This window comes from Panthera onca, chromosome A3 (genome assembly GCF_046562875.1).
Source record: "Panthera onca isolate mPanOnc1 chromosome A3, mPanOnc1 haplotype 2, whole genome shotgun sequence".
Classification (NCBI taxonomy): Eukaryota; Metazoa; Chordata; class Mammalia; order Carnivora; family Felidae; genus Panthera; species Panthera onca.
The window spans coordinates 35,426,955-35,450,790 of record NC_138341.1 but is presented as its reverse complement, the minus strand read 5'-3'; the positions used below and the strand labels follow the sequence as shown (position 1 = coordinate 35,450,790).

Sequence of the window (23,836 nt, the reverse complement as noted above, 5' to 3'; positions counted from 1 at the left end):
GCCTGGAGCCTGCTTCCGATTCTGTGTCTCCCTCTCTCTCTGCCCCTCCCCTGTTCATGCTCTGTCTCTCTCTGTCCCAAAAATAAATAAACGTTAAAAAAAAAATTTTTTTTTAAAAAAGAGCTAGAGAAAAACAAAATGCTCAGCCCAGGTTCCAGGCCTTGTATACAAGTGCCCACTCACCACTGGAAACCATCCAACTAACGCAGTAGCGAGGAAACACAGTCTGGGGATTGTCACTGTAGGTCAACAAGTAGTCAAAGCCATTCTGAAAAAGAAGTACAGCAAAAATAATGATACCTGAATTACCCACCATAGCTTCCATATCCAGTACCCCAGAATGATCATGATCGGACTCTGGGGCAGACAGTGTCATTTTTTACCCCGCACAGAAAAGTGTTAATACTGAAGACCTCAGAGGTTGCCATTCGTAGAAGGGCCACCCTACAAGGTTGGCCCTCGGGTGGTATCCGGGAACTTGGCTCCCGGAGTATTCCCAGTCAAGTGTAAGGGTGACTCCCTGTGTGTCTTGTCTGTTTGTGCAAACAATCATACAGTTTGCGCTAACCACCTGTTTTCCTTCTGGGGACATCTGGAATTTTGGTATGTGCTATGCAGAGGATCCCTATGTGACCAGCCCTGAATAAAAATCTTGGGTGCTGAGTCTCTAATGGGCTTCTCTGGGCAGAAACATCACATACCTGTTGCTATGTTTTTGTTGCTGGAAGAATGTGCTCTCCTTCACGGGAGACAGCAAGAGGAAGCCTCCACATGGATTCCTTCAGACTCTGCCTGTCTCTTCCCTTATGATCCAGCTGCGTATCCTTACTACGTGACTATATAATGAATCTTAGTCATGAGTACAATTACATGCTTAGTCCTAGGAGTCCTTCCTGTGAATTTTGGGAGTGGTCTTGAAAATCCCAACACATATCCCAAAATGTTTAAAGGTCCTAATCTTTATCAAAATGATACAAACTCTGGGGCGCCTGGGTGGCTCAGCTGGTGAAGTGTCCGACTTTGGCTCAGGTCATAATCTCGTGGTTCATGGGTTCGAGCCCTGCATCGGGCTTTGTGCTGACAGCTCGGACCCTGGATCCTGCTTCGGAGTCCACGTCTCCCTCTCTCTGCCCCTCTCCCACTTGTGCTCTTTCTCTCAAGAATAAACATTAAAAAAAATTCCCGGGGGTGCCTGGGGGGCTCAGTCAGTTAAGCATCCGATTTCGGCTCAGGTCATGATCTCACAGTTTTCGAGCCCCGTATCAGGCTCTGTGCTGACAGCTCAGAGCCTGGAGCTTGCTTTGGATTCTGTGTCTCCTCTCTCTGCCCCTCCCCGACTTGTGCTCTCTCAAAAATAAATACATGTAAAAAATTTTTTTTTAATTTTTAAAAATTATTTTTAAAATGATATAAACTCTGCCGCACTGCTGCTACTACTACCAGCAAACCTTTATAGACCACTTAATGGTGTGCCAGGAACGATTTCAACTTATAATGTAGATACTGTTACCCCATTTTATAGGGGGGGAAACTGAGCAAAAAGAAGGAGCTTTGCCCAAGGTTACCCACAAACTCAATGACAGCCAAGACGAACCCAGAATTCTGACTGCAGGGCCCTTGCACCCACCACTCTTTTTGGCTCAGCACTCTCATTGCCTAACTCCAGTGAAGGACAGGAAATTAAGGAGATTTACAAGTGTCCTGATCCTAGCAGAAGTAACCAATCATGCTCCATCCAAAGGGGTAAGAGATAACCGCTCTTATGTTGCACTTTTTTTTTAATGTTTATTTTTTAGAGAGAGAGTACATGCGTGAGCAGGAGAGGGGCAGAGAGAGAGGCACAGAGAGGATCTGAAGCAGGCTTTGTGCTGACAGCAGAGAGCCTGACATGGGACTCCAACTCAGGAACCGTAAGATCATGACCTGAGCTGAAGTCGGACGCTTAACCACTGAGCCACCCAGGTGCTCCTATGTCTGTACTTTTTAAAGCAGAGTGGCCACAACTCCAGGTGGTAGAACTACAACTTTAAATTCCCATGGTTTTTTTTTTTAAACCAGTTTTTTAAAATGTTTATGTATTTATTTTTGAGAGAGAGAGAGAGAGAGCACAAGCAGGGGAGGCAAAGACAGAGACAGAGACAAAGGATCCCAAGCAGGCTCTGCTCCAACAGCAGAGAGCCCGATGCAGGGCTTGAACTCACAAACCATGAAATCATGACCTGAGCCAAAGTGGGATGCTCAACTGACTAAACCACGCAGGTGCCCCTAAATTCCCACACTTTTACACCAAAGTTCTTTTTTTTCCTGAATGGATTGTTTAATCTTTTATTCATTTACTCAATACATATTTGAATGTCTGCTGTGATTGGCACTGTGCTGGGTATGACAGAGCAAACAAAAATGTGCTAGTCCCTGCCCTCAGGAGCTTTCAATTAACAGAATAGATGCTGTAACAGAGATACAGATGAATACTATGGAAGTAAAGAGAAGGGAAAGGTAAAACCCGTACAGTGGAAACAGTAACAGTACCCACCACAAAGGTTGGCTAGAAAACTAAATTAATTAATATATATAAAAGACTTTATTCTTCCCATAAAACACTTGGGCTGAGAAGTCAAGAGACCCAGGTTCTCATCCACCACTACTTGTGTTTTAAAAGGAAACCAAAAACAATGATTACCCATAAGAAGAAGGATGGAACTGGGTGGAAGGTACAGGGATATAAGCAAAATCACTCTAGTTATTGATAAATTTCACTTTGGAAAAACAAATTTTTTTCATAATTTAATAAAACAAAATTAAGTTTAAAAAGCAGTATCTAAAAATCAAAAGTAAAGTAGAAAACAGGGAACCCAACTACAAACTGAGTCAGTAAGAAAAATCACAAAGAGAACACCTATTTCAAATAACTTTAAGTGTTTATTTTTGGGGGCGTCTGGATGGCTCAGTCGGTTGAATGACCGACTTTGGGTCAGGTCATGATCTCACGGTTCATGGGTTCGAGCCCCGCGTCCGGCTCTGGGCTGACAGCTCAGAGCCTGGAGCCTGCTTTGGATTCTGTGTGTGTCTCTCTCTCTGCCCCTCCCCCACTCATGCCCTCTCTTCTGCCTCTCAAAAATAAAGAAACGTAATAAAAAACTTTTTTTTAATGTTTATTTTTTGAGAGAGAGAGTGGGGGAGGGGCAGAGGGAGAAAGGGACAGAGGATCCAAATCGGGCTCACGCTGACAGCAGAGAGATGACATGGGCTCAAACCCACAAACCACAAGATCATGACCCAAGCTGAATTTGGATGCTTAACTGACTGAGCCACCCAGGTGCCTCTCAAGTAACTTAAACTCAATTATTTTGTACCCTGTGTACATACCCTAAGGATAAAAAAATATATATATACAAATTTTAAATCATCACATTATTGGTGATCTTTGCGGTATTACTCTGAAGCTGTTGTGTATATATCAGGTTAAAGCAAATGGGTAGTTATGTTTGGAGTGATAAGAACTGAATTTCTCATCATGGGAAAATATGATAGATGTAAGACACAAAATAATAAACAACTCTCCAGTCTGAAATTTGAATTAAAAGTATTGGCATGTATTCAAGATTTATCTTTAAAACAAACAAGTAAAATTTATTACTTAGTTTTATCTTCTGAAAAGACCTAAAAACAATGAGCAAACCAATAGCTATTACTCCTAGAAACCAAATTCTGGTTATTTATTTTTAAAGATTTTATTTTCAAGTAATACCTATACCAAACCTGGGGCCTGAACTTACAACCCTGAGATCAAGAATCACTTGCTCTACTGACTGAGCCAGTCATCATCCCCAAATCCTGGTATTTAAATGACATTTTCTTAAAAGGAACCAGGACTCCCTAAAGAAATGCTAATTTCAGCTAAACCTATACAAGATGAACCTAGGATATCTTGTAACAGCAGAAAACAAAAGAACCCCTGAGGTCAAGTCAAAAGGATTCAAGCCAGGAAGATGAGGCCCCTAATGGCCAAAATTGGGACAAATTTGAGTATCAATAATTGTAGGGGCACCTGAGTGGCTCAGTCAGTTAAGCATCCAACTCTTGATTTCAACTCCAGTCATGATCTTGCAGTTCATGGGTTCAAGCCCTACACTGGGTTCTGTGCTAAGAGCTTGGAGCCTGCTTCAGATTCTCTCTCTCCCTCTCTCTGCCCCTCCCCCCTGCTCGCACCTCTCTCTCAAAATAAACAAACTGAAAAAAAGAAAAAGAATAACTGCAATAGGTTAAAACTAACCAAACATGTTTAAAAACTGAAATAGCTACCCTCAAGACAAAAAGCTTCTACACAGCAAAGTAAACAATCAGCAAAACTAAAAGGTAACCAATGGAATGGGAGAAGATATTTGCAAATAACAGATGAGATAAACAGTTAGTATTCAAAATCTACAAAGAACTTCTCAAACTCAACACCCAAAAAGCAAATAATCCAGTGAAGAAATGGGCAAAAGACATGAATAGACGCTTCTCCAAAGAAGACCTCCAGATGGCTAACAGACACATGAAAAAATGCTCAACATTCCTCATCATCAGGAAAATACAAATCAAAACCACAGTGAGATACCACCTCACACCATTTAGAATGGCTAAAATTAATAATTCAGGCAACAACAGATGCTGGCAAGGATGTGGAGAAAGGGGAACCCTTTTGCACTGCTGGTAGGAAATCAAACTGATGTAGTTACTCCGGAAAAGTGTGGAGGGTCCTCAAAAAATTTAAAATAGAACTACCCTACAACCCAGCAATTGCACTACTAGGTATTTATCCAAAAGATATGGGAGTGCTGATTTGAAGGGGGGCCATGCACCCCAATGTTTATAGCAGCACTATTAACAATAGCCAAAGTATGGAAAGAGCTCAAATGTCCATCAACTAATGAATAAAGAAGCTATGATACACACACATACATACACACACACACACACACACACACACACACACACACACACTGGAATATTACCTGGCGATCAAAAAGAATGAAATCTTGCCATTTGCTACAATGTGGATGGAACTAGAATGTATTATGTATGCTGTTTGAAATAAATCAGGCAGAGAAAGCCAAATATCCTAGGATTTTACTCATATGTGGAATTTAAGATACAAAACAGATGAACATAAGGGAAGAGAAGCAAAAATAATATAAAAACAGAGAGGGACACAAACCATAAGAGACTCTTAAATACAGAGAACAAACTGGGGGTTGGTGGTGGGGTGCTAGGTGGGAGGTATGGGCTAAATGAGCAAGGGGCATTAAGGTGGACACTTGCTGGGATGCGCCCTGGGTGTTATATGTAAGTGATGAATCATTAACTTCTATTCCTGAAATCATTATTACACTATATGTTAACTAACTTGGATTTAAATTAAAAAAAAACACCAACAACTAAAATAGCATTAGAAGAAGTCTTCTATCGGTTCTTCTACAGCAAAGACTAATGGTATTTGTCTATAACAAAAAAATAAAAACTTTACCTTTGGAGGATCCCTGGTTGAAAGGACCAATGCATTATTTTGAAACTCATAAATAAAGGAACAAATCAACCATTTCTCTTACTTCCCTTTCCTATGTGCACTATAGAAAACCAAACAGTTGGTGAGGAAAATTACCTTAATGTATTTCAATTAATAAGTGGAAATAGATGAAGAAAAATAAAGGAATTACAAAACCAGCAATTTGTTATACCCCTAATGAAATAACGGATCTGAGCCATAATCACCAATCATTTCTAAATTCACAAAGAAAGAAACAGTCATCAACTGGCCTTCTGATACAGTGGTCTTGCCCAAAACAACCAACCAACCTGAATCTGTTCAAGCCTGAGGTTTGAACAGTAACTACCAATACCCAGGAAATATAGGCAGGGGACAGGGACAGAGGAACACATTAAATGATACTATGGAGATACAATCATCAAGATCCAGGACAAAAAACCCTGCTTCTTCAACAAATATAATTGCAAAACAACAACAACAACAAGAAACAAAAAACAAAACAAAAAACAAAAAAGAAAGAGGGGAAACATACTGACTTCAAAAGACTCAAGAGATAATATGAACAAATTTCAAATGTCTAGAGTCTGAATGATATTATTTTTTTCCTTCAAGAATTTTATCTTTTGGGGGGAGCTTGGGCGGCTCAGTCGGTTTAGTGTCCGACTTCAGCTCAGGTCATGATCTCACAGTCTGTGAGTTCAAGCCCCGCGTCAGGCTCTGTGCTGACAGCTCAGAGCCTGGAGCCTGCTTCTGACTCCTTGTCTCCCTCTCTCTCTGCCCCCTGCCCTGCTTACACTCTGTCTCTCAAAAAGCAAATAAACAAAAAAAAACAAAAAAACAAAAAAAAAAAATCTTCTGGCACACCTGGGTGGCTCAGTTGGTTAAGCATCGACTCTTGATTTCAGCTCAGGTCATGATCTCACGGTTCATGAGTTCAAGCCCTGTGCCAGGCTCCACACTGACAGCAAAGAGCCTGCCTGGGATCCTCTCTGACCCTCCCAGCTCGTGCTCTCTCAAAATAAATAAGAAAAAAAAAAAAGATATTTATTTTTTATTTTTTTATTTTGAGAGAGATAGAGACAGAAACCAAAGACTCAACCAAAACCAAAACCAAGACTCAACACTTAACCAACTGAGCCACCACCCAGGTGCCCAAACTTTTTTTTTTTTTTAAAGCAGGCTCCATGCCCAGCACGGAGTCTGACGCAGGGCTTCATTTCACAACTGGGAGATCATGACCTGAGCCAAAATCAAGAGTAAGACGCTTAACCAACTGAGTCCTGAGTCAAATAAACTACAAAAAAATTCATGGACCATCAGGAAAATATGAACACTAACTAGATTATTTGATATTAGGGATTATTATGACACTGAGGTTGTATTTCCAAAAATGCTTTTTCTTTTTGAGATAAATACTGAAATATCTATAGAAGAATTCTTCTATGGGTTCTTCTATAGTAAAGCAAGAAACTGTTTCAAAATAATCAGGAGAGCAGGAAAAGGGACAAGAAAGGATATAGATAAAATAAGTTTGTCCATGAGTTGATCACTGTTGGAGCTGGGAATGGATATAGAAGGTTCATCAACATGATTCTTTCTACTTCTTTATCTTTTAATTAGGGAAAATTTGAAATGTATATAAAAGTAAAACAAATAAAACACCATACCTTGGCTCAAGGATCTATTTTCCATCTGCCAAGTCCAAATGCAGCTGCCTGGTTTTCAAGTATTCTATCTACGTGGTCAATGTTAACTTATCACTCCTCCCTAATCTCAACTTTCCTTTCTGAGTGGTGAGTCTCTGAACCTATTCATGGCTCATTTTTGTCTTTGTCCGCCCCCAGGGCACTTCCTGTTTTCCTCTATCCAGTCTGCCTTTTCAAGAGACCCCACTCAAATCTTACCTTTTTCATAAGAGCTTGCCACCAATACACTAAAAGAATTATATAGATAATTTCTATTGTTCCCCCACCCCAACTGAAAGAAATTATTTACTGGGCCCCTGCTAGATACAACACACTCGGCTAGGTGCTAAACGATGCCTTGGCTATTTCATGGTCATGGTTTCTAAAGGTAGCAATGCTGGAACTCAAGTCAGTTTTTTCCCAATAGGAAATATATGGGGGGCAAGGTTAAAATTTTAAAGGAAAAGAGTGAGACCTAAGTTTGTCTCCCACACGGTCTCCAGCCTGACCCAGGCTCCCCTTCCTAAAGGCAACTAGCCATGGACACTAAGTAGCCTTACTATTTCTTTTCTATTTTCTAAAGTTCTAAAGGACTTTTTAACTACAACACACTGTAAATAAACTTTTTACACTGCAACCAGTTCTCTCTCAGCCTCATACACACACATTCATACATCCGTATGTACCTAAACAAGTCTCATGAAATATGCTTACACTCAGATGATTTCTACTCCATGTATTTTTTCTTTTCTTTTTTTTTTAGCTGGTCATAATGCACTAAATTAATTTTGTCTTCCACTAACGGGTAGCAATCTGTTTGAAAAATATTGCTCTAAAAATAGTATACAAGTAAACACACAGATCTCCCAGTTAAAAAGAGTCAATCACCACATTAACTGAAGCGAACCACCATTTCTGTCATATTTAAAGTCCCACGTCAGGCAGTATAAATAGAACAACTTGTTGAAAACAAAACCATACTAACACACAGTTCATCCAGCTCAAAAATAAAAGTAATGAAAGAAACAAAGCCTTTAATTATAAAGTGAAATACAACTAAAACCAGCAACCACTGGAATCAATACGTAGTAAACTCAATAGATTTCACAAAAAAAAAAAAAAAAAGCAATTCCCTACATTGAAAAAAAAATTCTTCTCAAAGAAAGGTCACAGAATTTTAAAGAAAGCTGAGAACATTATTTTAACACTCTCATTTTACAGATAAGGAAACAGAAATCCAGAAAGGTTTCAAATGTTTTGCCCACTGTGGTGAAATTTTGATGGAAAAGGTGCTCCTTCAGTTCCCAAAGAATGCCGCTAACAGGTCGTCGTCTTCTCCTGTCTCTCACAAACAGGAGTCGTGGGTCATCAGAACTTTGTCCTGGAGGATCTTCCAGGTGTATCACCCTACAGCAATGGTTCTCAAACCAGTAGCATCACATGGGGACCTCTTAAAAATGAGAATTCTTGGGCCATACCCCAGCACTGTATGTTAACAAGCTCCAGTGGACTCTGATGCACGCCAAGTTTGAGAACCACTGCCCTTCCCAGTTCAGACAAAAGGCATTCCTTGAGAAAATCCCATAGCAGCTACACATCATCTCTCGGATGATGTAAAACTCACCTCATCAAATGACTTGTGGGGACGGATAACCATCTGGGATTCATACGATCTGACCCTTACAAATTCTGGAGACTCTGGAACACTAGGGTGCTCCACAGCACTGGTAAGGAGAAAAGTTAAGGAAACTCAGTAATGTTTACATACAAAACAGCGTAAGAGCTAAAGTTAAGAGGAAAATCTAAAAAGCTGGCTCTAACTTTTAAAATAAAACAAAACAGAGAGTCACCAAGATGAATGAATACAAATTAAGTTCTAAAAACAAAGTGAGTTTCCTTGGTGATTCCTAGGCTTTGTAACCTTTGTGCTGAAGAAAAAAGCACTTATTTTTCTAATTATCAATATTAAGGTTAAAGAAATGGTTTAATGAAAAGTTTACATCCCTTCTATCTTCCTAGACTGTCACCAGTCAAAGCCCACTCGTGTTCTAGCTGGGATGGATGGGGTCCTAGCAGCGCCTCTATTAACAACAAGACCATGCAAACTCCCACCAGACATCTATGAAGGACACAGCTAAAGGGTCTCAGGAGGAGCCACAAGTAACCACACATACCGTGACACCAACACCATCACGTTGTTTTCCTGATCCACGCTATACCGTCGAACATAAACATAATCCCGGGAATACATTGGATACTAAAGGAAACAATAGGCAGAATTAGTGTTCTGCCTCACATGGATGTGATAAAAGTAAAAACAGTAACGAAAATACTCACAGGAAAATGGGTTACCCAGTGAAGAACCTCAGAACCACTAACCACATCCCTCTCAATCACTTCCAGCTTGATTACCAGGGCATCCCACTTTTTTCTATACTCTGTATCCAGCTGTAGAAAGAGAAGAGACTGTCAAGACCTAAGAAATTCAAAACAAAGCTGCAGAAGACTTCTCCAGATGCTTGGACCTCTGACCCAAGGATCTTATTCTGAAATGGAAACCTGACCTAAAAGTGGCAAAGTATGAAAAACACAGCTGTGTTTATTTTAGACAAGTCTTTCAAAATCCTTTCTTATAGGCCAATAGCATTATCTTGAAAGTGAATCTTACTAAAGAAAGGCAAAGCACAGGGGCGCCTGGGGGGCTCAGTCAGTTAAGGAACCAACTCTTGATTTTGGCTCAGGTCATGATCTCATAGTTCATGGGGTAGAGCCCCACGTTAGGCTCTGCACTGACTGCATGGAGCCTATTTCGGATCCTCTCTCTGCCCCTCCCCGCTCGCTCTCTCTCTCAAAAATAAGTATTTTTTTAAAAAGGCAAAGCAAAGGAAAATATAAGAAAAAACTATTGTGATAGACATGTTTAGGGAAAATTTAATAGGTAATGACATACAAATGTACAAGGGTAAAACAAATTTTTAAAGATTTAAACAGACAAAAAGCCCAAAAGTATGAGCAACACTTCACAAAAAGAAATGCAGGCAGCGTATGTTTAAATTTCTAGCATCAGGGGCGCCTGGGTGGCTCAGTCGGTTGGGCGTCCGACTTCGGCTCAGGTCACGATCTCGCCGTCCGTGGGTTCAGGCCCCGCGTCAGGCTCTGGGCTGATGGCTCGGAGCCTGGAGCCTGCTTCCGATTCTGTGTCTCCCTCTCTCTCTGCCCCTCCCCCGTTCATGCTCTGTCTCTCTCTGTCTCAAAAATAAATAAACGTTAAAAAAAAAAAAAAATTTAAATTTCTAGCATCACTTGTAACCAGGGAATTTCAAAATAAGACATATCATACACATCCAAACTCAACAAAAATTCCATATAAATTAACAAAATTCAGTGTTTGGGGGGAAGTGTGCACTTGCATATTATTAGTGAGTGTCATAATCATTAATTAGCTACTGAAAGCCTGATAAAACAGTGAAAAATCCAAGAAGGAAAAAAAAATTTTTATACAACTCTAGGTGATCCCACCTCCCCTTTTCGTACATTTCCACCCAAGGAAGAAAGGAGTCTTTGAATACTCTTCATCTTTACTAATTAAATAGCTTCACTGTGGCAATATTCCACATTACTAAATCCTGATTGGATCTGCACTCAAGAGGAAAATGCTGTAAAGAACATTGTCGGGTCAATAGATAAAAACTGGAATACAAACAAGAGTAGAAGAGCTGCAAAAAAAAAAAAAAAAAAAAAAAAAAAAAAAAAAGAGTATAAGAGCTGCATCAATGTTAAATTTAGAGACTTTCATAATGGCACCACAGTTAGGAGACTATGTCTAGTTTTAGGAAATACACACTGAAGGATTTTGGAATAAAGGGACACGTATGTAACTTACCCTTAAATTGTTTAGGAAAAAATAACCGTAACACCTTATAAAATACTAAAAACATTCAATTACATTCCTCTAATTGATCTTCCCAACAGCCCTGTAAGAGGATAGAATCAGTCTCATCCCCTTGGACAAAGAGTAAGTCCAATGTGTACCTAGATGCTATTTGACAGGAGAAGAAGGATACAAAGATAGATGTACTGAAGCCAATGTCTTCAGAGTTAAAGAAATTATTCATGTGGACAGTTTGCAGTGGATTTCCAGGCTTAGAAGCTCCAAATCTGGGAAGAAAAATTTACTCACCTGAACGTTGAAGAACTGCCGGGGTGTCACATCTGTGTAGGTTCCAAAAACTAGAATGACATAACAAAGAATAAGGGATTAATGCCACATCCCCATCACTTGCCTTATTCCTATCACTTAACTGCATTCCAATTATAGAGTACAGACAGATCTTAAAGGCAGATTCAGGAGCACCTGGGTGGCTCAGTCAGGCGACTCGTAATTTCAGCTCAGGTCATGACTCCAGGGTTCCTGAGATGGAGCCCCACATGGGGCTCTGTGCTGACACAGCGGAGCCTGCTTGGGATTCTCTCACTCCCTCTCTGCCCCCCCCCCCCAATAAATAAACATCAACAACAAAAAAACATTTGCTATAGAAACATAAAAGGCAGATTCAAAAACTAGATTATCCTATTGGGACAGCAAAGACAGACAAAGACAACCTACAGCAAAGTATAGCAATGAAGACACTGAGATACTTGTCATCTGGGGGAGGCAAAACAAAAACAAGAAACCATGGTAAATTTTCTGATCAAGAATCAGAAAAGAACAGTTTAGAGAGGATGAGGAACAAAAGTCCTGCACACCTGGGCAACCATGGAACACACAAGGCAGCCAAGCTGGGCTCACCTCTGTACTGGTAAAGGTGAGTGCCTGTAATAGGGCGCCGCCACAGCTTAAAGTGTTTCTTATCCATCACCATTTCCCATGGCTGCTCTTTGCCCCCTAAATCTTCATTCCCTTCTGTCTGGGATTTTGGTTCTGAAGGGTGGCGTTCAACTCCAGAGCGCTGAAACACATGTGACATTTCCTCCAACCGCTTCATCTCATCAATGGATCTGCAAAGAAAAACAAAAGGAATGGTGCAGGTGGTTGTAATTAACCTGTGAAATGAAACGTCCACACAATGACTTGCATAAGAAAGGTGTGGGTTTAAAGCAGTATAAAATGAATAAAAACCTGACTTCCTGAGTTTGAATCCCAGTCCAACATTCATTCACCAAAACATTAAATTACTTGACCAGTCTGTATTCTTAATCTGTAAAATGGGGATAATAACAGCACCTACCTCAAAGGGTTGATTATAAAAACTTATATAATTACATATTTTTCCTCCTCTTTTAAAAATATAATTCACATTCCAGAAGAATCATCATTTTATAGCGTATAATACAATGTTTTTTAGTATAGTCACAAGGTTGTGTAACCATTACCATTAATTCCAAAACATTTTCATCATCCCCCCAAAAAACTATACCCATTGGCAGTCACTCACTCCCATAACCTCTCACAACCACACATCTATTTTCCATCTCTATGAACTTGTCTATTTTGGACAATTAATATAAATATTATACAATATATAGTCCCTTGTGTCTTGCTTTTTCCACTCAGCATATTTTCTTATGAATTTTTTAATGTTTATTTTTGACAGAGAGAGAGGGAGAGAAAGGGAGGGAGGGGCAGAGAGAGAGGGGAAACACAGAATCTGAAGCAGGCTCCAGACTCTGAGCTGTCAGCATGGAGCCCGATGTGGGGCTCAAACCCACAAACCACGAGATCATGACCTGAGTAAGCTCAAGTAGGATGCTTAACCGACTGAGCCACCCAGGCGCCCCTCCACTCAGCATAATTTCAAGGTTCATTCATGGTGTACTTTGTTCCCCTCTTTTTTGGCTGAATACTTCTATTTCATTGAATGATACATCACATTTTGTTTATCCATTCATCAGGTGATGGGCACTTAAGTTTCTACTTTTTGGCTGTTATAAATAATAATGCTATAAACAGTTGTGTACAAGTTTTCATGTAGACACAGTTCTACACAGCTTTCAGTTCTCCTGGGTAGATTCCTAGGATCGAATTTGCTGGGTCATGGCAACTCTATGTTTAACCTTTTGAGAAACTGCCCAATTATTTTCCAAAGCAGCTGCACCATTTTTATATTCATACCAACAATGTATGAGGGTTCCAACTGCTTCACATCCTTGCCAACACTTGTTATTGTCTATCTTCATGGTTCTAGCAATCCTAGTGGGTGTGAGAAGCATATCTCATTATGGTCTTTGATTTATATTTCCCCAGGGCCTAATGATGCTAAGCATATTTTCAAGTGCTTATTGGCCATTTGCGTATCTTCTTTGGAGAAACAGCTATGGAACTCTTCACCTATTTTTAAATGTTTGAGAGAAAGAGCACATATGCACCGCATGTGGGGGCGGGGCAGAGAGAGAGAGAGAAAGAGAAAGAAAGAGAGAGTGTGTCCCAAGCAGGCTCCGTACTGTCAGCCCAAAGCCCTACATAGGACTTGATCTCAGGAACCCTGGGATCATGACGTGACCCGAAATCAAGAGTTGGACATTTGGGGGCACCTGGGTGACTCAGTTGGTTAAGTGTCTGACTTTGGCTCAGGTCATGATCTCATAGTTCCTGAGTTCAAGGCTGCTTCGGGCTCTGTGGCTGACAGCTCAGAGCTGGAGCTTGCTTCAGATTCCATGTCTCCCTCCCCCACTCGCACTCGGTCTCTCAAAAATAAACGTTAAAAAAAAAAAAAAAGTCAGACACTTAACCAACTGAGCCACCCAGGCGCCCCTTTGCGTATTTTTAAACTGTTATTTTATTGCATTTTTTTATTGTTGAAATGTAAGAGTTCTTCTATATACTCTCAGTAACAGTCCCTTATCAGATATAATTTCTATTTTGTCCATTGCTTTGGGTTATCTTTTCAGTTTTTTGATAGTGACCTTTGATGCACAAAAGTTTTTAATTTTGATGAAATCCAATTCACCTATTTTTTTCTTTAATTGCCTGTGTTTTTGGAGTTACAGTTAAGAAACCATCACTGCCTAATCCAAAGTCATAAGGACTCATGCCTATATTTTCCTCTAAGAGTTTTAGTATTTTTTTTTAATTTTTTTTTTTTAACGTTTATTTATTTTTGAGACAGAGAGAGACAGAGCATGAACGGGGGAGGGGCAGAGAGAGAGGGAGACACAGAATCGGAAGCAGGCTCCAGGCTCTGAGCCATCAGCCCAGAGCCCGACGCGGGGCTCGAACTCACGGTCCGTGAGATTGTGACCTGAGCCGAAGTCGGACGCCCAACCGACTGAGCCACCCAGGCGCCCCAAGAGTTTTAGTATTAAAAAAAAAAGTTTTAGTATTAGTTTACACTTTGATCCATTTTGAGTTAATTTTTGTGTATGGTATGAGGCAGGGGGTCTAAATTCATTATTTAGAATGTGCCTCTCCAGTTGTCCCAGACCCATTTGAAGACTATTCTTTGCCCACTGAATTGTCTGGCACTTTTTTTGAAAATCAACTGGCCATAAATATAAGGGTTTATTTCTAAAACTCTCCATTTTATTCCAACAATTTATTTATCCATCCTTATGCCAGTACCATATATGTTTTTAAATATTTATTTATTTAAGAGAGAGGGTAAGTGGGTTTGAGGCAAAGGGAAAAGGAGAGTGAGAGAATCCCAAGTGGCTCCACACTCAGTGTGGAGCCCAACATGGCGCTCATTCCCACAACTGTGAGATGATGATCTGAGCTGAAATCAAGAGTCCAATGTTTTGTTTTAATTTTTTTTAATTAAATAATATAAGTAAAATAAAATAAAATATAAATAAAATAAATATTCATTTTTGAGAGACGGAGACAGAGTGCGAGTGGGGGAGGAGCAGAGAGAGTGGGAGAATCCGAAGAGGGCTCCAGACTCTGAGCTGTCAGCACAGGGCCCGACGCGGGGTTCAAACTCACAAACCGTGAGATCCTGACCTGAGCCAAAGTCGGACACTTAACCGACTGAGCCACCCAGGCGCCCCGAGAGTCCAATGTTTAACTGACTAAGCCACCCAAGCACCCCCCATATCATCTTAATTACTATAGCTTGGTAATAAGTTTTCAAATCAGGAAGAGAGAGTCCTCCAACTTTGTCCTCCTTTTTCAAAACTGTTTTGACCATTCTGGGTTTTTTCATTTCCATATGAGTATCAGGATCAGCTTGTCAAATTGCACAAAATAGTGTACTAATTAAGACTTTGATAAGGATTGTATTGAATTTATAGATCAGTTTGACTAGTATTGCTATCTTCACAATCATCTTCCAATCCATGAACACAGCTTATCTGCCCATTTATATGTTTTAAAATTTCTTGCAATGATCTTTTGCAGTTAAAAAAAAAAAAAATGTTGTTGAACAGTACCATGTTGAACAGAAGTGGTGAGAGCAGACATACTTGTCTTATTCCTGATCTTAAGAGAAAACCTTTCAGTCCCTCACCATTAAACTATGCTGCTAGCTATGTCTTTTGTAGATGCCCTTAATCAAGTTGAGGAAGTTTCCTTCTATTCCTAGTTGTTGAATGATTTTTTATCATGAGAGGAGGTTGGACTATCAAAATGCTTTTCTGCCTGTACTGAGATGATCATGTGGTTTTTTAGCCTTTATTAATGCGGTGTATTAAACTGATTTTTATTTGATGAACTAACCTTACTTTCCTGGAATAAAACCCACTACTTCATGTCCCTTTTTATATGTTGTTGGATTCAGTTTGTTAGTATTTTGTTCAGAACTACATGAAGCTTTAAAACATCCAAGATAATACCATATAACCTTCTATGTTTCATTATATATTATTTAGGAACATATGCCTATGTATAAAGACACAGATGGGAATGAAATACAACAAACTGAGATAGATAATCTGGGGGACAGGGGAGATTTCAACTGGACAAGAGTACAGAGAAGTCGTTAATGGTATCTTATTTTATTTCTTAAATATAACTGTATTTGTAACATTCATGTTAAAGTCTTTTTATACATCTGAAACATTTTATAATAGTTTTTAAAACATGGCTTATATTTTTGCCTTAATGTTTAAATAGCCCATGGAAAGAAAGATTGCTGGCTGTCTGCATCATATACAACTCTTCTGTTATTCAAGACTGAAGAAGACATCAACTACTGATAGACTGTCTGAAATGCCCACTCTTCTTCAACCTTCAAAAAAACACACAGTTCAAGGTCAACTTCCAGGCAGAGTAACCATATTCTTTTACTTTTATTCCTCTACAGCCATATATCATATTATAATTAATCTATCTTTATACATGCCTCTTTACTAAACTATGAATTCCCTAATGTCCCCAAATCAGTCTTTCATGTCTGTATTCCCAGCATCTAGAAGTACCTAGTAAACATTAAAGACTCCAATGTTTACTGAATAAATGGAGTATATATGAAAGCAGGCCTCAATGATTCAAATTCTTATTAAAAGATTATATTAACACATTACTTTAAAAGCCAAAAATTCAAAGTTATACTAGTGGCCCAAGATTAAAAGTTTAGAGCAACCCAAAGTGATGGTGACTGTAAAGACCTGTGTTCCAGTCCTCACTCTGCCAACTATGTGATCTTATGCCAAGTCATTTTACCTGTAAATCCCTCCCTTTTTCTACCCGTAATGTTAAGACATTATTTCTTGAAGATTTCTATTAGCTCTAAAATTCCGTTTCTCTGAATTTTAAACTTTGGGCTTCAATGAGAATCCCAAAATAGGTGGGATATAGCCCTCTTTCAAGCCCTAGCAGTTGAAGTACAGCACCTAACTTAAAGGAGGTTAATTAGAGACTTCTGGTAGAGGATGTGAATCTTGAGGAAATAATACAAGGCATGGGATCTTTTGGAGATTATTCTCAGTGATCTTGAAGAAGTTGAGAGTCTAGCAGTGCAACCAACCTAGGGGAAACAAAATCAGCACTAGTACCCTAAGGAGATTGATTATTCCTATGGCAAGTCTTGGCTGTTCTCTTGGCCAACCTGTACTCTGGTCTTCTTGTCAATGCCCTGAGTGACCTAACATCTTTCTGATTAATCCCTTTGGCTTAAGTTAACCAATATCACCTCTGTTTGCAACCAAGAACCCTAGCCAGTACAATTTATACTGATGTTCTGATGAAAAAAGTTTAACCATTTTTAAAAAGTTTTAATTTGAATTAAAAATTGCAAAACAGGATTCACTGCTACCACTACAAACACATATAGAAATAGGAAAGGAACTTTATACAGTAAGATCTTTCAGAGAAAAAAGCAAAAGCAAAACCAGAACCAGACTGGCTCAGAGAACAATTCAGGCATCACACAGCACCAATTATGACACTTTTAGGACTAGTAAAGCATTCTTCAGTAAAAATTAAGCACCACCCTTGAATGTCATTCTTATCACATATTGAAGAAGGGGAGGAATGTCTTATTAAAACTTCATCAGAGGCTCATAAAACTACATAGTAAGGTTTTAAGAAAATTATATGACTACAGGCAATACTTTTAATGGCCTTCTAAGGTGGTACAGAGCTTCTGACCCATTGCTTTATCAACCTCTCCTATATAATTAAAGGCCACTAGGTGACCTTGATTAAAATTATGAGACCAAGTCCCCAGAGGGGGAGAGAAAGGTCTTGTGAAGGCCTGACATTCATACTTGAAATAGCACAATCTGAATGCTGGCACAAGACTGCGACATGAAAATGCAAATGATTCTTGTCCACAGATTCAACAATATGTGAAGGGTCTCAACTTCTTCTTTTTTTTTTTTTTAAATGTTTATTTATTTTTGAGAGAGAGGCAGAATGCAAGCAGAGGGAAGGGCAGAGAGAGAGGAAGACACAGAATCAGAAGCAGGCTACAGGCTCTGAGCCAGAGCTCGATGTGGGGCCCAAACCCACAAACTGTGAGATCATGACCTGAGCCGAAGTCGGTCGCTTAACGGACTGAGACACCTAGGCGCCCCCAAAGGGTCTCAACTTCTAAATGCTGACATGACAGACATCATTAGCAGCACACAGGTGTTCAAAGTCAGTCACTATCCTGTATGTGGAGGAAGGAAAACCTCTCACCATACATCTCTTTAGCCTGCTGTGCCAAATCCTGTTTGGACAGGGTGAGTGTCTAAACCTTGTTATCTAAGAGACTTAAACAGGTAATAAGAAGAAAGGACAAAAGAGATTATTCCCAAAATAGTAACAGAACCAGCAGATTAGTAAAAGGATTAAGAAAAAGACAGCCAATGCTTACCTTTCTCCAAAACTAAAGTCATTTCAATATGGATTGAGAGGTATAGAAAGAAAATGAAGACATAAAACTATTAAAACAGAGTAATAAGTATAACCAGGTTCGGCCATGTTAAGTCCTGCCCCAGTATAGAGTTTGATATAAGGGCCCAAAATGATTCAAATAAAGCCATCCCGAAATTAGCCATCCCGAAATTAGTAATTTCAGTAACACAACTGCCTCAATTCACATAATCCCTTCCTTAAATTACAAATTACGGTCAAAGTTAGAAACTTTCAAGTACAACTGTTACAAGACAACACATCTACAAATAACAAAACATCAGCTAGCTCACTGCAATTCTGGGCCAACTGGTTAACGGGAAAATAATGAAGACAATGTAAAAAATTTCAAGTCAGGTTTAATGTAGTCCTGATGATCTAAGAAGGGTATGCCAGCAAAAAATCTTCAAGTGACAGTGGCAAAAAAGATGAAGGACCTTTTGTTGGTCATTTATCTAATTAATAATACACCAAAAAGTTACAATTATTCTAAATGACCTGAGATAAAAGCGGGAAACTAAACAATTTCTTTATGAAATTTTACTGGTACTTATTTACTCAAATTTCTGGAGCAATGGACTGTAACTTTTTTAACAGGAGGAGGGGTTAATAGAACATTTTCCCCTAGCCTTTCATATTTCTTAACTTCCTTCCTCCTTTTGTTCTTGTAATTTTTTTTTTAATGTTCCAAAGCAATAAAAAATTACTACTGTATTTTTCCATAAGATCTGTCCTGGGCTCACAGAATGCCAGCTAGTACCAAAAACAATGATTGAAAGTTATTTTGTTTGATTTGTTTAATTGAAGCCACTGGGTAAGAATACTAGACTAAGCATTAAAAGACCTGATTTCTACACCTGGTGCCCATCAGTGCGTCAGAGTCACTTTGTACACGTTACTCCATTTCTCAAATTTTCTTGCTGTTGCTAAATAAATGAGATTCTATTTGTTAAGATGTTCTCAAGCATAGAAGAATTGAAAGCCAGGTTATTCCTTTTCATTCTGAACGGAGACTCAAGTAATATAAGAAAAAACACATGCCACGTTTAAAGCATACATTCAAAGAGTACCAGCACAAGTTGGTACAAAAACAGCACAGAAGAACCAAATGCTGTGATTTAGGGGCCATGGGACAATCATGCTCTTCTTTCATTAACAATGAAAAAAATGCACTTGTCCTGAGGCACATTCAACTGCGCTCCATTATGGAAGCCACCCAAAATCATTTCACTAGAACAAAGAAAATCTAAGATGTTCCAAACTAGCTATAAGAACCTCAGCAGTGCCTCCTTTAAAGCAAATAAAATACTTAAACGACAAACAAAAAATGTTAACCTGAACCCAGAATATTTTATTAAATAAAATATATGACAAGATATTAGAAACATAAAAAACCTATAGAACCACCGTACAATCGGCATATAGTTGAACAGCGTTACTATTCGTCTCCCTAGCAAGGTAACAAACATTTTTTTTTAGTTCTCAAAATGGACACCTTCATCAAATTTTAGGTATATGACTGAATTCAAGCATGAACTAGAAAACAAATTGTTAAACGAAGATCTTTACTACAACAACTCTGGAGAATCAGAAAGGACCTTCAGTGTTCTGACTGGCCTTCATCTAAGCTTATGAAATTCACGAGTGGGTTAACAGAGGGCAATACCTCTTCAGGAGCTGGATTAGAACCAAGAGTGTTTCAAATGCCCCCAGGTTTCACAGACAGCTCAAAGAGAAGGGAAATGGTACGAATACAGGGCCTGGTCATCAACTGGTCTCTTTCTGCTACAGTGGGTAGTGACTACGGACTCAAATGTTTTACCACATGCATTTTTTATCTTGTTTTCCTCTCTAGCTCCTGCTAATGGCAAGCCTACTAAACAAAGGCCCCAGGACAGATTGTCCATAAAAACACATGAAATAAGCCAAAGAACGTCATCTACCACCCAGGCCCCCAATGCTATTCAATTCCCATCCCAAAACATCTCCCTCTCTTTTGCACCAGGTAGCCCTTTTCTGGTTTTCTTGTCTTTCCTTAATAGATCCAACTGGGAATTTTCCTCTCAAACTTGACTACTGGGGAACATAGGTATTTCATCATCAAAAAGAAAACGAAAATTCAAACAGTTAATTGATAATTTCTTAATACAAAGGTTTTCCTCCCATAAGTCGTTTTATTTCCCATACCTGAGACTGAGAAGTTGCACAAGAATACTAACAGAAACTAGGAAAGCAACCTATCATGCTTTGGTATCTTAACATTTTTGTGAATAAGATTAAGACTTTCAATTGCATTTATATCCTCAGGGTGGATATTTAGTAACTAGTTTTCTATATGTATTATCATAGTAATGCAGGGATCAAAAACCATAGCCTAGGGCCAACCACTTAATTTTGTAAAGATTTACAGGGAAACAAAAATTTAGGGGGTGGAGGGAGAGAGGGGATAGCTGTTAAAAGGAAAATACAGAGGGGCGTCTGCGTGGGTCAGTTGGTTAAGCATCTGGACTCTGATTTCGGCTCAGGTCATTATCTCACGGTTGTGGGCTCTGCGCTGACACTTCGGATCCTGCTTGGGATTCTCTCCCTCTCTCTCCCTTTTTCTCTGTTCCTCTCCCACTTATGCTCTCTCTCAAAATAAATAAACTTAAAAAAAAAGTTTACTAAAAAAAGGAAAATACAAAGATACTGTAAAGCAAGAACTAAATCAAGGCTTCCCATGAAATGAGTTGAAAACTATAAGGATTAAGATTCAGAACCACAGATTAACAAATTCAACCAATGGTACTGCATTTTTCACCCAGAAATTTTGATGATGATGACAGCGTAACTTCAGAGTCTAATGAAACACTATTCCCTAAGTTGTAGTTAGAGCAGCAAAAAACTGACCTAATTTTTGCAGGTTAAAATGGCTGGGCTACTGGTCTGAGAGGCCAAAAGCCTTTCCAGCCTCATAATTCTGTCACAGCAGCAAAAGAGCTCTCCTGGCATTTCTCACGAAATCCCATTTGGAATGCAGTAATTTTGTAAATTACATATCCTTAGGTCAAATTTGAAACCTGCATTGAATTTGCACCTTTTTGGAAGAATTAAAGATTACGTGAACCAATGGGTTACATGCCTTCAAGACCTAATTTGTTTTTTACAACGTTATTTCTTCGGCGTGATACTCCCTATTCAAAGTCTTCCCACCTACACCAATCTGCATTTCGTTATTTCTAGCCAAATGAAATTAGCACAGAAAGACAATAAAAAAAAAAAAAAAAAAACATGGTGTGCTAACACAGGATCAAGTTACTGCATCGTCACTTCAAGTACCACCGGGTAAACCAGACACACTGACCGAAAAGGCAGGCCCGGAGGATCGATGTGCCGATCTCCCAATCTGACCCGCGCCAGCGAACCGGACCGAACGACCTCGTCTCCGGACTCACCTCTGCAACTCCTCCTCCTGGATCCTCTCCTCGTCCCACACGAACGCGCCAGCGAGCGCCGCCATCAAGGCAGAGGCATGGCCAGGGCGGCCGCGCAGCCGGCGCCAGAGGCGGCCGAGAAGGACGCGGCGCGAGGTCTCCGAGTAGAGGCGGCCGTACAGCTGCGCGATCTGCTGCGCGCGCCGCACACGCAGGCCCGTCACGAAGCGGCACTGATTGGCCAGCAGGGCTAGCAGGCCCCCGCCCCGCGCCCCCGCGCGTCCCGCCGCCGCCGCGCCCGCTAGCCAGGCGGCCAGGGCCCGCGGCCTCCGCAGGAACATGCCGCCGACGCGCGCCCCGCCCAGACCCTCTTGCCCCACCCCTCGGCTCCCGCTGCGCGCCCGGAGGCGAACTAGGCCTCCCTCTCGGGGCAAAAAGAACGGGTCCGGGAAGGCGCGGGCGGCCTGCCGCGAGTGCCCCTAGTCGGTCGGCCCCGAGCTCGTCTCACGGTCTAACAGGCTTTTCATCTCTCTCTGCAGTAAACGTTGAGGAAGAGTCCCCTTTGCGGAGAGAGTCGGTCATGGCACAGTCGCGGGGGTGGCCCCGCAACCTCTGCAAGAGGCCTTCCTGGGCTCAGGCCGCGAACGCGGCAGGCCAACAGCCGGTCAGCGTTGCTGGCTCCCTGCTTCCTTGGCGTCCTCAAGCCGGCACCGGGGCCCTGATGTGCAGCGCTCGGGAAGCAGCGAAGTGGGCGGCTCAGTCGCAGCAGCAGGTGAGGTCCCGGGCGTTCGGCGTCCGCCACATGCGCTGCTCGCCTGCAACCTACCCCCTTCGTGGCCACCCGGCTCCTGATTGGGCGCGGTCCGGACTCCTCGGTGCTGATTGGCGCTGCCCAGTGCTCGTCAGCGCTCCTTCCCGCCCCTTCGTGTAGCGCGCTGGGCCCCTAGCTAGCAAGGTAGGTGGCGCGGCGGAGAGCCAGTCAAGGGCGCCTCGGAGAGTGACCCGTAGACCCCGCCGCCGCCGCCGCCGCCGCCATATTCCGACCAAAAGACCCCACCCCGCGGGGGGGCGCGACCAGGTGTCAGTTAGAGTCCTGCGCAGTGCTCAATTGGTTTGAGAGGCGGGGGAGCGTCTCCTGTTTCACTACTTTGAATCTTGGGTGGAATGGGGTCTTGGTATTGCCTCTGCGGGACGCTGGGGGTGTCCAGGTTCGGGTGGGGAGAGGGCGGGACGGTGTAGACTCCTTTGGTGAATGGAGACCTTGCTGAGGCCTAGAAGCAGCTGCCATCAATACCTTCTTCGATCTCTCCGGCTGGCCTCTCCCGGAAGCGCTTTTAATAACCAAAGGTAGTGGGATGGTCTCCGAGGGTCGGAGTCGTAGCACTCATCTCTCTGAACCCCACGTCGCTAGAGTGGGCCGATGTGGCATCCTTAGAGCCTAGGACACTTTCCAGAGAGCTACGTGGGCAGGTGGCCTGTCACAGTCTGGAAATTGAAAAACCTTTTGGTAAAAGGGCAGCAGAATGGAGTTACTTGGGACAGATGCCCTAGTTCGCGTAGTAGCTGTCCCACTCTCTTTGACTCAAAGATGTTAGCGTGAGAAGGTAAACAGGTCTCCTAAAACCTACTGTGCACCACCCGTGAACACCCTGGCTAAACGATTTCGAAAGCCATCAAATTACTAATCTGTACCCATCTCATTAATACAACTGTTGGATGGATGTCCAGTAGGAAAACCTTACACTAAATTATTTCCTTTTTTTTTTCCTTACAGGTACCTTAGGGACGAGAAAATATATGTAAAAGGACGTCTTGCTACAAAAGGGGTTGTGCTCATTCCAAGACCATGCATTTAGAAATTTTACTCTTACTGTAGCTAGTTGAACCGTTGCAGAGATTAATAAAAAATGTTAATCTAAAAAGAGAAAAAAAA

At 41.0% G+C, this 23,836-nt stretch overlaps 1 protein-coding gene and 1 long non-coding RNA gene across 2 annotated transcripts in view; one reads left to right on the top strand and one right to left on the bottom strand.

Moving 5' to 3' along the window:
* The window catches only part of STARD7 (StAR related lipid transfer domain containing 7), a 27,326-nt gene extending 4,363 nt beyond the window's left edge, over positions 1 to 22,963 (bottom strand). The window contains exons 1-7 of the mRNA XM_060653865.3: positions 21,925 to 22,963; positions 12,005 to 12,213; positions 11,396 to 11,445; positions 9,553 to 9,663; positions 9,390 to 9,472; positions 8,840 to 8,939; positions 184 to 268 (exon numbers count right to left, since the gene is read on the bottom strand). Coding sequence (XP_060509848.1) covers positions 184 to 268; positions 8,840 to 8,939; positions 9,390 to 9,472; positions 9,553 to 9,663; positions 11,396 to 11,445; positions 12,005 to 12,213; positions 21,925 to 22,244 — 958 coding nt within the window. The 5' untranslated portion in view covers positions 22,245 to 22,963. The remainder of the gene's footprint in view (positions 1 to 183; positions 269 to 8,839; positions 8,940 to 9,389; positions 9,473 to 9,552; positions 9,664 to 11,395; positions 11,446 to 12,004; positions 12,214 to 21,924) is intronic.
* Positions 22,563 to 23,836, top strand: LOC132691986 (uncharacterized). The gene is made up of 2 exons (XR_009616121.2): positions 22,563 to 22,675; positions 23,678 to 23,836. It is a non-coding gene; the product is annotated as an uncharacterized LOC132691986 (long non-coding RNA).